General features: G+C 37.9%; 1 protein-coding gene across 2 annotated transcripts in view; it reads left to right on the top strand.

The window, feature by feature from the left end:
- LOC135691864 (uncharacterized) overlaps positions 1-13555 on the top strand; it is a 34454-nt gene that overhangs the window by 19857 nt on the left and 1042 nt on the right. For both annotated transcript variants that reach the window (XM_065209852.2, XM_065209851.2), the window contains exons 18-38: positions 288-626; positions 1042-1325; positions 1643-1757; positions 1932-2087; positions 2493-2641; positions 3448-3592; positions 3950-4162; positions 5269-5733; positions 6349-6516; positions 6881-6961; positions 7664-7750; positions 8055-8132; positions 8580-8840; positions 9321-9482; positions 10170-10298; positions 10693-10781; positions 10991-11114; positions 11222-11305; positions 11941-12065; positions 12438-12546; positions 13330-13502. In XM_065209852.2, the coding sequence (XP_065065924.1) occupies positions 288-626; positions 1042-1325; positions 1643-1757; positions 1932-2087; positions 2493-2641; positions 3448-3592; positions 3950-4162; positions 5269-5733; positions 6349-6516; positions 6881-6961; positions 7664-7750; positions 8055-8132; positions 8580-8840; positions 9321-9482; positions 10170-10298; positions 10693-10781; positions 10991-11114; positions 11222-11305; positions 11941-12065; positions 12438-12546; positions 13330-13502 (3536 nt within the window). The remainder of the gene's footprint in view (positions 1-287; positions 627-1041; positions 1326-1642; positions 1758-1931; positions 2088-2492; positions 2642-3447; positions 3593-3949; positions 4163-5268; positions 5734-6348; positions 6517-6880; positions 6962-7663; positions 7751-8054; positions 8133-8579; positions 8841-9320; positions 9483-10169; positions 10299-10692; positions 10782-10990; positions 11115-11221; positions 11306-11940; positions 12066-12437; positions 12547-13329; positions 13503-13555) is intronic.

Here is a 13555-nt window from a genome sequence, read left to right as displayed (position 1 = left end):
CTTTTTGTTGACTCATCAATTTAACGTATTGAAGCTATTGTTTTCCTTGGTTCAATGGGGACCACTTTAATTCTAAATTCAGAATCTAGATTTTTTAGTATTTTAGTATGAGCAAAGTATTTGTACCTCATAAAATTTTTCATTATAAACATCACATATATATTGACATTTCGTAACTTTTATTTGTAATCTTTAGAATATTTGATTTATTAAGTCGATAATTGAATACGTAATCAGACCTGCTCTATAGCAAGCGTGTTTTGAAAGGCTCTAATTGCGATTTTAAGGTCGAAGCGATGGAATTGGATCCAAACTGCTACAGAATAGGGCAGTCGAAAATTTTCTTCAGGACTGGGGTGTTGGCACACTTGGAAGAAGAGAGAGATATCAAATTGACCGAGATTATCACCGTTTTCCAAGCATATGCGAGAGGAAACATTGCGAGACGCAATTACAAGAGGCGCATCCAGCAGTTGTCCGCCATTAGAGTTATCCAGCGAAATGGAAGGAGCTACATGAAGTTGCGCAACTGGGCCTGGTGGAGGCTGTTCACCAAAGTCAAGCCTCTTCTCAATGTCACAAGACAAGAAGATGAGCTACATCAAAGAGAGGATGAGCTTCGAAAGGTAATAAGGGGTCTTGATTTAGTTATTCGAATGCGGAGCTCGCTGGCTGTAGTGGGTTTTTTATAAAACAAAACAAAAAGAGAAAGTTAGATATGAATCTGTTATAAGATTGGTTAAGCCTCCCTGTGTTATATTATAAATTGTGTAGGGAGGGTGTAAGATGCTTTTTTACAGATTAATGTCAGTTCTTTTGCAATATTCGTGAAAAAGGGTGGTCTTATCTTCACACCCTTCTCAATCTAACGTTCACAGTAACTTTGACAGCTTCCAACAGTGAAGCGACACGTTTTTCTGACATCGGCTGTATCCTGGTATTTTCTTCGTCATCTTTTTACTTAAACGTTAAGACCTAATAGAATTTCAAGCCTAAATTCGTTGGATCTGATATACGATCTGTTCTTTTTAAAACGCGTAGGTCAAAGAGAGATTTGACAAAGTTGATGTTGAATACAAAGATCTCATTAGAAAACACGAGCAAATACTGGATGAGAAGAACATCCTTGCAGAGCAACTGCAGGCAGAAACTGAGTTATGTCAAGAGGCAGAGGAGGCCAGGAACAGATTGCTAGCCAAAAAGGAGGAGCTGGAAGATTTTATCACCGAGTTCGAGGCGAAACTCAATGAAGAAGAGGACAAAGTTATTAAATTGCTAGACGAGAAGAAGAAGTTGCAAGCTGGTATTCAGGATTTGGAAGAAACGTGAGTTTCATTTAATGTTTTGTATCGAGGGATTATGGTGATAGTATCAGATCATAGAGTGTTTTATAGGTTTTCAATGAGGTTTCGACTGCTGTTAGAAAAGAAGAATTTACTAATACATACCCTGGATAACTAATACTTTCACTAAATTGGATTGATTTTCAAAAGCCACTGGATTTTCTTACCCGATCGAAGTCAAAAGTCATTCCCTGTAATTAGGCATTCGCTAAGCCAGACCATTCTCTTACATCCCTTGGAGGTCCAGCTTAACGCGATTCAGCTGTAGGAATGTGTATGATTTGAAATTTTATTTTTAGTCTTGAAGAGGAGGAAATGCAGAAGCAGAAAATACAACTGGAGAAGGTTCAAGTCGATGCAAAGCTTAAAAAAATTGAAGAAGATTTGTTGCAAGTTGAAGATGCTAATACCAAGGTATTTGAGGAAATCATGTGTATATTGAAAATGTATGATGCAGCTTGCCACTGGCCTTGGCACTCGATATTTATAAGGCAAAATTCTAAAAGTAGGTTTTGGGAACGTCAAAATTGGTTTTAACTTCAGCCAGTTTTAAAAAGGAGATTTTCAAAAGACCTTTTTTCTTGGCAGCTTCTCCGTGACAAGAAAGCATTGGAGGACAAAGTGAATGAGTACACGTCTGTTCTGGCCGATGAAGAAGACAAAGGGAAACAACTGGCAAAAACAAAAGCCAAGCAAGAAGCAATCATTCAGGATTACGAAGATCAAATCAAACAGGGAGAGAAGGTCCGTGCTGCTCTGAAAATTTCATTATTGATCGAGCTTTTCGATTTTGTCTCCTAGATTCTTACTTACGTTCTAAATTAAGCAAAACTCTAGATATCAAAATAACCATTTTTCTTAATTATATAATTTTGTTATTTGTATTTGTTTCTACCTAGCATCTGAAGGTTGTTTGTAGCTCACTGAGAAGCTATGCTTATCGAGAAGTGTCCTGTTCCTTCCTCTCTATGTGACCACACCTCGTGATTTTTACGCCTCAAATTACTTTACTTTGTTCATGGCTTGAAATTAGGTTTTTAAATAATATATATTTTTTCTTACGTGCCTGTCGCACATTCCTAGCCCTTTTCTTCCCAAAAAACTCACTTGTTTTCTCGAGATTCATCGAGACCCTATTAATTCACCTAGACTCGTCATGATCTTGAAAAAGATAGAAGAAAACTTGAACAAGAACTGCAGGATTTGAGAAACCAATTGGAAGAAGCCAAACAAAAGATTGCTGAACTCGAGCAAGCATTGGCCAAAAAGGAAGCAGAGTTGGCTGCAGCCCTGAAAAGGTACATATTACCAGCAGCAATATTGTATCGGATCCTTTCAGATCCTTTTCTCATCTGCAGATATTTTCTTCCTGGTCATTTTCTCAGAACTCAATTATAACTAACATCGTTACGGTTTTCTCTGAATTTGTCCCCACAAAGTCCAGCTAAACACCTGATTAAAGAAGGAATATTAGAAGAAGGCACTTAGCACTCAACGCTTGATGCTTAGGTATAAGGTTTCTCTATAAATTTGAAGCTTTTGTTACACCCTAGGATTCCAATTTTTCATTGACTAGAAGCTCTTTTGTTTATTGTCGTGAAGGTGTCTCTCATTGGGCATGACTTTCTTAATTTACGCAAAGTTTCCTCATTTGACCTGCGTATACGGGCCATCATAAAGGAGCCTGTTTAGCGGAAGCAAAATGAGCTTATTTACAACAGTGGTTTCATGTCACATGTTCCTGTTGAAATCATACAAGATCTTGCACCTTAGCTTACGATATTGGATTTCTTTTCGACAAATTTTGGCTAGATTGACTACACTTGGATATTGTTCTTGGTTTTTAGAGAATTTCCGGTGATTGCTTAATGATTAATGAGGTAGCCTGCCGACCTGCTGGGGTTTGGAATGACCTAAAAGGCCTCAAATGCAAGCTATTGTTATTGTCTTAATGGTTTTATCGATCTATTGCTTAATTATTCATTGCCAATTTCTGCTACCACTGTAATTGTATCACTTGAATTGCCTATTTGAATTGATTTAAAACCGAATGTTTGTATGAGACGAGGCGAAGGGCTTACTACAAAGTTTGTTTTTGTGCCAGGGGAGAAGAAGAGGCGACGAAAAGGGGTGATTTGGAGAAACAGCGAAGGGATTTGCAGGTTCAATTAGAGGAGCTAAGGGAGGATTATGAGGCTGAAAGAGCTGCCAGAGAACGAACAGAAAAGCACAGAAGAGAACTCGCTGAGGTATCAAGTCTTTTAATTATCTCATCGGTTTTAAATGTCAGAAACCTTATGCAGAGACGCTGGAAGGGTTGTAGGGCAAGGGGCAAAGCGCACAGAAAAGGAACAAAACAATAGTAACATAAAGAAAATTTCTAAATTTTTCGATGGTAAGAAGGCGACCGCCCCCTGTGCCAAGTTATATCGGCAAATATCTTAATTTAACATGGGACATAATTTAGAGATTTTGCCATCACCTTCCTGCAGCAGTTATGGAACCTAAGTTCGTCACATCCAATTTTTCTACTGTTGTACCATTCAGAACGGAAAGCATTTCTTATTGTCATCTTCTATTATGACATTCTTTGCTCTGTTTCATAGGAACTCGATAATTTGCGAAGCGAGCTCGAAATGTCAATGGATACTACGGCTGTCGCTAAAGATTTGCAAGCGAAACGTGAAGGCGAACTTACAGATTTAAAGCGAAATATCGAAGAAGAGACGAAAAGTCACGAAGCTGCGATGCAACAGCTGAGATCAAAACACGCTCACCTCGTGGAAGAGCTTAATTCTCAACTGGATAACATGAAGAGGGTAAAAAAGAGTTTTCTTTTTCTTAACAGTTTTATTTGGCCCCCCTGCCGTTTGCAACTTGTTCACTCCCTTTTAGATCTGTATTGTAAAATACCACCTGAAGCTAGTGCTTTTTCCGGGAGAGGTAGTGTGTACCGTATTGGACCTAATGTGGCTGTAAATCTCTTCTTACTTCATATTATGAGTAAGTTTAGAACTAGAATTTGCTATTTCATCCCCAAAAACAAAGACTTAAAATTGGTTTTGGACTTAAACAGTTGTAAAAAGGTGAATCATTTGCATATTTAAATTAAAGCTAGGAAGTTACTGAATTTCTACAATATATTTTTTAACAGAATCAAAATTATTGAAATTCGAGTTCCCCTACACATGAGCGACTGTTCGAAAGAGTACCCCCTTAGCCAAACATTTAAGGTCTCATTTTGAATAAGGCCCCTGGCGATCATTTACATTAATAAAAATTTGTAAGAAAGCAAGCCTCAAAGTTGGTCAAAAGCAGAAGAACAAGTTGACTCTTAAGTACTGTAAAATGTGATTTTAAACAAATTTTTTTACATACTGTTTTTAAAATTCTTCCTACCAAAAATATCGGTTTCAGAGAAAGAAAAGTTTTTTGCCATCTATTGGTGCTTTGTCGGCGGGTTTTCAAAGTTGTTGACAAGTTAGGAATGGCTTGGCCACTTTGTCCGCGAATGGAACTTGAGCCCCATAATATTACCCTGCTTGCACCCTAATTATTTCAAAACAACAAATTAAAAACAAAATCCTGCCACAAAGTTTTTGAAAAATGAAGAACAGTCACCCTGAACCTCGATTTACTTGTGCTGGCAATGCCTATGAACTATGATTTAAATTCTTTATCTAATGAAAAAACAACTGACCTTTCGTTTAACTGTAGAAATCTGCCGGACCATGTAAAACCCCCGCGAGCCTCATGCATTTCATATAGGCCCACTCTATTTTGAAGCCTTTTTTAGGGGGTTAGGGTTATTATTTTTAGCTTTGCACAAAGCCCAGCGGTAATCCATTATAGAATGTGTGCTGTAATTATATTTATGGCTTTATTTATTGATGCTGTTTCTAAAATCTGTTTGTATTGGTTTTAGGCGCGATCAACGCTGGAGAAGAACAAAACCATTCTGGAAGAAGAAAATGCTGAATTAGCACAGGAATTGCAGAGAGTAACGGGCGGCAAGTCTGAAAGCGAGCGCAAAGCAAAGAGCTTGGAGCAGCAATTAAACGAGGCGAACACAGCTCGTTTTACAAACGAGGAATCGATCCAACGTTTGGAAGGCCAGGCCGCAAAATCAGCAAGGGAAGTTGACAATCTCAATGCACAGCTAGAAGAAGTTGAATCGAGGTGCTCGAATATCGAAAGAGTGAAATCCACTCTTGATAACCAGCTGAATGAAGTGCAGGATCAGTTACAAGAGGAAACGCGTCAGAAGCTTGCATTGAACACGAAACTCAGGGAAGCTGGCGATGAAATCAATCGTCTCCAAGAACAACTTGAAGAAGAGGAAGATGAGAAGAAAGCGTCGCAAAAACAAGCTCAGACCCTCCAATCTCAAGTGGGTTCTTTTTTGTGTGTATTGTCGGTCCTTTCATTATTTGCGTGTAGGGTGTTTTTGCAGTCTCTTTATGTTGGGTTCATCACATGGTACATCGCATGAAGCATACAGCTAAAAGAATGATCTTCCGTATCATCCTCTTAATGTGTCTTATGATTTCTATGATTTGTATTGTTCACTTGTTAGTACCTTTCTTTATTGTAAAATAATCCTTTACATATTTAATCATTAAAGTTGATTCCAAATCATTCAGAACTTTCCCCGTATTGTTGGTTTCATAATTATTATCCAACCCTTTTGTAGTTCATCCATCTCTTCCTGTTTTGTGCATGGATAATTCAAGTTTTAATTCTTAATTTCAGTCAGTCGATCTATCATCTTGAAAAAACCCCGAATGCTAGGACATTTTGAATAAAAATGAAAAAAGTATAAAGAAAATTATATGAGGGGCAAATGAAAATACAGGGGACCCCCACACTTAGCTTGTTTTTATGAAATCCTGTTTTGTCAATATGTAGACTCGATATGTTATTTGTCGAAATTCATTTGTTTCTAGATATAAATGTCTATTATTTTCTCGATGTGATTAAATCTTTTTGTTTTCATGAAATTTAGTTGGATCAAGTGAAGAAGAGTTTCGAAGAATCCAAGCTTGCATTTGAAGACATGGAGGGAGCCAAGCGAAAACTTCAGCGGGAAAATGAAGGCTTGCTGCAACGAGAAGAGGATCTCCTGGCGGAAAATTCACGGCTTGAGAAGAGCCGAAAGAAGTTGCAGGAGGAGGTAAGAATTCGATCTTGTTTGAGAGTCAGAAAATTCGAAAATTGTTAGAGGGTGTGAGCTTAATTTGCAATAAAGCGCCATTGCAATTTATACAGGTATATATTTCAAGGACAAGAATAGATTGCTCATCTCAACTCAACACGGCAGATGCATGACTGCACCACGTCTTGCAGTCGAGTCTGGAGCTAATTAACAAAAAATACATATCGTCAAATTAGCAGGGTTGCCCACCCTTTTTAAAGAAGAGCCACTTGCAAATTGAAGTCATGAATTTGCTTTTATGTAGCATCGACCTGTTTGCTTGCATTTAAATTTACATCGGTAGAAATGCAGATGATTGATGTTATAGTTCGTTTAATTGCAGAACGAAGATGTTGTTTTGAATCTTGAAAAAGAAAGAGCTAATGCCTTGAATTATGAGAAGAAACAGAAGAAATTCGACCAGGTCAGTTGAAGTTATCTAACTTTCTGTATCAATAATTTGTTTCCTGTGTCCTTTGTGTGGTCGGAAGTACGAACATCTCGTGTTTCTTTATACTTTGGCGTTTACTGCAAACAAAAAGGTAATGAAATTAGCCACTTTAAAGCGCCAACCGCCCAGAAAGATGAATAAAAAGCCAATTTAATCATTGGGGGTGACTTAGTTGGAATTGTCTAGTTTCCATACTGCTCGATCTGATAGTCATAAATAAGCATGATTAGTAGTCATAAATTAGCATAATTAATTATTTCAAGTAAAGGGTTAGGGTTAGGGTTACGTTTAGGGTTAGGGTTAGGATTTGGTTTAGGGTCAGGGTTAGGGTTAGGTTTAGAGTAAACTAATTACGTCATCAGGTCGAGCAGTATGAAAACTAGACAGCTCCGACTTAGTTTTTGTGTTTTAAAGTTACTTGCAGTAAGAATGTTTCCATTTGTAAAAGCTCAAATTAAATCCCGTTTATTGACAATATATAATTAATTTTTTCTTTCTGCTTTCTTCGAAAGAACACTAATTAGCTTCGGTAGATAAGTTAATTTTTCAGATGAGTTAACTCCAAAAAATCCACACTGTGTTTCTTTGTTTTGCAAAGAAAACCAGGTATAAAATTAAGCAAAGCATTTCTTTCTTGTATTTTTGACACTTTGAGCAACCTGATTTCTTTCTCAGATGCTTGCTGAAGAGAAACATGCCTCTGAACGTTTGGCACAGGAACGAGACAATGCTGAGAAGAACGCAAGGCAAAACGAGACAAAGGTATGTTTACTCTTGCTTTATATGCCTCATTTTCGAAACCATGCCTCTTTTTCAATAAATACCTGGATCACTATAAGCTTCCATCAATCATTAGCAATATTTGTCTTCATCGTAAACCATAGCGAGTTATTGGCAAATAATTGAATGGCGGATAGTTTATGATACATAGATGTTAAAAAATCGGGCTCTTTTATTCGCTGCAAGTTTTTAAATTAGTTTTTAGACTGTAATCTGGATTTTTTTTAGACTGTATAAAACTTCTTACAAAGGATTTTTTTATAGCTTGATCTCTCTATTCCTTTAGGTCCTGTCTTTAACACACCAATTGGAGGAACTCGAAGACAACTTGGCTGATAGTGAAAGAGTACGAAAGCAACTTCAGGTGAGTATCATTGAACTTTTTGATGCGCAAAGCTTTCATTCTTCTATTTTTTAATTTCGAATTTGTCATTTCCCTTAGGTACTCCTCAGCTAATTTGAATTGTCCAGGTCCTGAACAAAAACTTGTGTTGGGAAACAAAGTTATTTGTCTCTTTCACAAGAAAGATCCTTGGGAGTTCCAAAATCAGGCAAATGGGAAATGACAGCTAGCGAAATTGTCTTTTCTCTTAAAAGGGTGAAAAAATTATGTCGACTCGTCTCTTTTCTGTTCAAATACTAGAATCTGCATTCTGCATGTTTATTCTGTCCTAATTCGTTCACGATAAGACACCAAACAACTTAAAGAACTGAAAAGTTTTTTTGGCCAGGGAGCTTTGCGAATTGTTTTTCAAACAAGTGCCTTTCATTTCCGTGCCCTTGATTTAGGAACTTTTCCTTCCTTCTTCAGTTTGAATTACAAGAGTTAGTTGACAGCAAGGACGATGTTGGCAAGAACGTGCATGAATTGGAGAAGGCAAAGCGTCTGCTCGAACAACAGGTGCAGGAACAAAAAACCCAGGTCGAAGAATTAGAGGATGAATTGCAAGCAACGGAGGATGCCAAGCTGAGACTGGAAGTGAACATGCAAGCGCAGAAGGCAAACTTTGAACGCGACCTCGCAGCCAAGGATGAGCAGATCGAAGAGGCTCGTCGTGGTGTTCTTAAACAGGTGAGCTTGTGACAATTGCACAGAGGTTTCCCTTTGTTTTAAGCCCTTTTCTGTCATGGGATTGTTTCGGAGGTTTAAGAAATTCTAATTTTTGAATCATTTTGTCGCTATTCTGAAGTGAAAATGGTCGATGACTGAGTTTTGTCCTCAATATCGGTGTATTCTTTGATGATTCGAAGAATTGTCCAAATTCTCTATCAAGAGCGTTTTAATAAAGAAGGTTGGATGTATGTTTGCAGTTTGCATTTTAAGGCCAAGGGGGCAGTAGTTTTGAGATGATACCAGGAAACAGCAATTTCTGTGGTGGTGGTGGGGGTAGATATGTTGCATTGCCCAATATTTGCCCTGGAAAGGGTCTCTGAATAAGGAAAGAGTAACTTGACTGGCAGTTTTTTATACGTGAAACCCTGGGAAAATTTGATTAGACTGGTTCTATTGCACACAACCCAGCTTATGTGAATATGATAATATTCTTTTTAGCTTCGCGAGCTTGAAGCTGAACTCGAGGAGGAGAGGAAAACCAAGTCGAATGCCGTCGCTGCAAAGAGAAAATTGGAAGGCGACATTAAAGATCTCGAAGGGCAACTTGAGCAGGCGAACAGGATCAAAGAGGACGGCTTGAAGCAACTCAAGAAGTACCAGGTGAGTTTTAATAATGTTATTGAATGCCTTGATATGCCGAAATAAGAAGGCATTAAGTTATTAATTGATGTGATTTAGGCATCTTGCTTACCTTGATTATGGAACTAAAGATCCATTCAGGTAGGAATTACATTTTCTGTCATTATTCGACTATATCTGTATATTGTTAGCTGAACTAAACTTTGGGATATATCACGAGAAGTATGTACAGGCCAAAATTACACTAGCAACTTGCATTCAACAAAAACTTTTATGTGTAAGTTGCAAGTGCTGTACTGTTAAAAGAATATTTCTCGTCAAGTTGTGCCTTGTTTTAAGTACTTCATGTAAAGTGATCTGAATGCAAGATGCTATCGCGATCTTATGGTTCTGGTTGTGTCCATTAGAGTACTAGTTGTTGATCATAACAAGATTGGAGTTAGTTACAAATTTAGTTTGTGCATAACGGTTTTTGTGCTCTGTATGTACCTTTTGATGACTCTGCTGCCCATGGAAAGCTCTTTAATCTAATCGTCTTTATCCATGCCTCTGGTCAAGGGTTCTAACGGAGGGCTCCAACTCGTTTTTTCTTCTAATTCTTCCATGGTGTAAAATCTTTTGTATAAGCAGTGAGTTAGGCAGATTTTTGCTTGCTTTCCGCCAGAAGATTTTTTGTATATACTATAACAGCATTTTTAATGGTTCCAGGGACAAATGAAGGACGTTCAGCGTGATCTTGAAGACGCGAGACATTCGCGTGATGAACTCACTGGACAGGTTAGAGACAACGAGAAGAAACTAAAAGCTTTGGAGGCAGATTTCATGCAGATGCAGGAGGTAGGTAGAACCAAAGACCAATTGGTTAAAAACTGTTGACTCAACCTTTAGAGATTCAGAATTAAGGCAAAACAGGGCACATGGGGCGTCAACCGAAAGAAAAACAGGAAAGCAGGTCAGATATTCATATCAGTGTGGTGTCCTTAATCAAATTTTCTTTCCGCTGACGCGTTCCACTATTTAAAACTTTGATGACATTCATTCTCCATTTTGAATTCATTAATAGTAGTGGATATTAGCTTTATTGAGGATTTTTATGGAGTATTTTCTTAGCTGGAAAAATGGCTAAACCTCTAGGCTAAATGCCCATGATTTCACGCAGTGGGTCCCCCGACTTTCATAGCGTTTTATTATTTGGTTGATCGTCATGCTCACTCCATTTTTGCAATTGCAGGACTTGAGCTCAGCCGAAAGGGCCAGAAAGGCCATCGAAGCAGAGAGGGATGAGTTGCTGGAAGAAATCAACAATAACTCTACAAACAGGTAGATGATTTGTTTACATGGATGTACCCCTATTTTTTAACTTAAATATATTAAACCTATTACGAGAGAATTGCCTGTTTATAAAGTATGTGAAGTTTTTAGTTAGCTTCGATAAGGAGAGATCATCACTAGTTATTAAAGCCTAGCTATTACTATAGCCTGGTTATGAGAAAATTTTTCTTAGAAATGATCTTGCTAACCTTTTCCAGGAACTTGATGGCGGAAGAGAAGAAGCGGCTTGAAGCTCAAATCAATCAACTTGATGAAGATCTTGAAGAAGAGAGAACTCAGAATGAACTGATGCAAGAGAAAGTCAAGAGAGCGAATCTCCAGGTAATTTCATATAATAATCGAAAACAGTGTATTTGCCTTTCCTTTTGTGGGGTTTTGTTCCATTGTTTGTTTATTCTAACGTCATTTTGAATTTTATTGAATTTTAGATGGAACAAATGGCAACAGATTTGGCATCGGAGCGAAATGCTGCTCAACAACTGGACAACACTAGGATGATGCTTGAACGCCAAGTACGTTGCATTAATCTTGTTAATTTGTATCATGATTTGCCGTAATTCAATGCTAGCCCTGTGGGCTTTTAGACTTAGTTGGATTTCAAAGTTACCAGTCAAATCCAGCCTTTATCAACATTACTGTCAGGGAAACGCCAGGTCCCTTATGGGGTAAGGGTATTCCTTCTCCCCTTCCCGGATTTCTAGAGGTCGCTCAAATCCAATATTCATTTATGTTTATTTTAACTGAAGTGACAGAAAATTTCATCAATTATTTCCCCAACCTTTTCAGTATTTTTACATTTGGATGGGCACCGACATTTAAATGTTGTCCGCCTCTCTCTAATTTAATCTCTGTTGGCTTTATATAAATCCACTCCTCAAAGCCTATGTTCCTCTATATATTTCGGTCTGATTCTGTCAGCATCATTTTAGGCCCTGCCTTTTTCTTGTGTCTGGTAACGGATTGTTGACATATATTCACGCAATACCTGTACATCTGATTTCCAAGCGTTGTGAAACCAAAATATCTTTCTGTGCTTTTCAAAAAGTCTAATTGCTTTGCCTTCTGCTGGTTTTATAGCTCGAACCTTCTAACCTCATTATAAGCCACAAGTTCTATTAAGTTATGAATTGCGTTTTATTTTTCAAAGAACAAAGAGCTGCGTGCCAAATTGGCTGATATGGAGTCCTCTCTCAGATCCAGACAAAAGACAACAGTGCAAGCTTTGGAAGCAAAAATTGTCACCTTGGAAGACCAACTTGATCAAGAAACAAAGTGAGTCTCTTACAGCGGTTTTGTTTTGGAACTTTGATGTTTTTTCCAAGAGAGCTTACTCTGTGCGTTGCCGTGAAACCTGAAATTTCCCGAAGTAATCGTTGTCAGATCTGGGAAAATAGATTCGGGTGTTTTTAATGTAGTCAAATGATATTTCGATGATTATTTTAAAAACAGACAAGAATCTGCGGTTTGAGAAGGGCTACCGCCAATGCATTTTCTGTTCCGCATTAGACCTCTCGCAAGCTTTGTCTTTTTTCGCTTGCATACTTAAAATGCTGCATTCCGCTAAAATTTGCTAACAACGAATGAAATCAAAACTGTAAATTGGTGGATAATTTTTTGACGATAGGCCATATTTCTATTATACAGAGAGAGAGCCAATCTTACCAAAGGAAACAGAAGGTTGGAGAAGAAATTAAAAGAAGCAGCTTTGGGCGTGGAGGAGGAACGGCGAAATACAGATCAGTACAAAGACCAGGTTTGCGTTTTTTCCACTGGTTTTGCAAAGAAACCCTTTTTGTATTTGAAGTTTTGTTTACTGTTTCCACATTAGGGCTGCGATACTCGCCACCCTAATAGAAATAAAGATATTTTAGCCAGGCCAATCGATCTGATGAAGATTTTAAGACGATGTAGCAGCTGTTCGGAAGAACCAAACAGAATTTCCAATCGGAATCTGGGGCGAGTCACAGATAGCTTTTGTTGTGTTTTCATATATTTAAACGTAGCTTTTCTTATTACGGTGACACTGTAGAACATATTTGCGATCATTAGAGCGGCTTTTCCTTGAGAATCGTCCGCTGTTGGCATGCACCCACGCGCATATTTCCCAGGATTTGATTTATTGTCTTGAAGGAAAGGCCAGTTCATCCATAATTATTGACTAGCTGCATTCAACTTCATTTGTGTCTAGAAATATGAGGCATTTCCTGTTTGGGAAGATTTGTATATCAATTTCCCGGCATGATATTTCTAGGCTCATCCTTCGGTGAAAAGCATGGATGTTGCTTGCTAGCAATTTCTGAAAAATTCTTTTTTACATCTAAACGGCGAAACGTCTGAAAATGCTTGCTATGTCAATTAATGTAAAGAAATCTATTGAAAAAGTAGAAGTAAATATCAATCTTCTGAATTTTTTGTTAATGGTCTCAAGTCGTCATTTCTAGTTTTGCTCTCAGTTAATGGTTCTAATTTACTGTATTGTGGCTGAAATTTCGAATAATTAATTGCATTTTTGATTGTTTTGTATTAATTACATCAGGTTGAGAAAGTCAACCAGAGAATCAAGCACCTTAAACGCCAACTTGATGAAACGGAGGAGGAAGTGACAAGACTGAACGCCGCAAAGCGCAAGTTGCAGAGGGACTTCGACGAACAAGTCGAACAAAACGAGGCAGCTCAAAGGGAACTCACTCAGCTGCGAGGGCGTATGAGGTAAGGCCTATTTTCATTGTTTGCAGCTCTTCAACGAATAAGCTTTTTTTGTT

Source organism: Rhopilema esculentum, chromosome 13 (assembly GCF_057945365.1).
Source record: "Rhopilema esculentum isolate cy_ngs chromosome 13, ASM5794536v1, whole genome shotgun sequence".
NCBI lineage: Eukaryota > Metazoa > Cnidaria > Scyphozoa > Rhizostomeae > Rhizostomatidae > Rhopilema > Rhopilema esculentum.
This window is presented reverse-complemented; position numbering and strand designations above follow the sequence as displayed.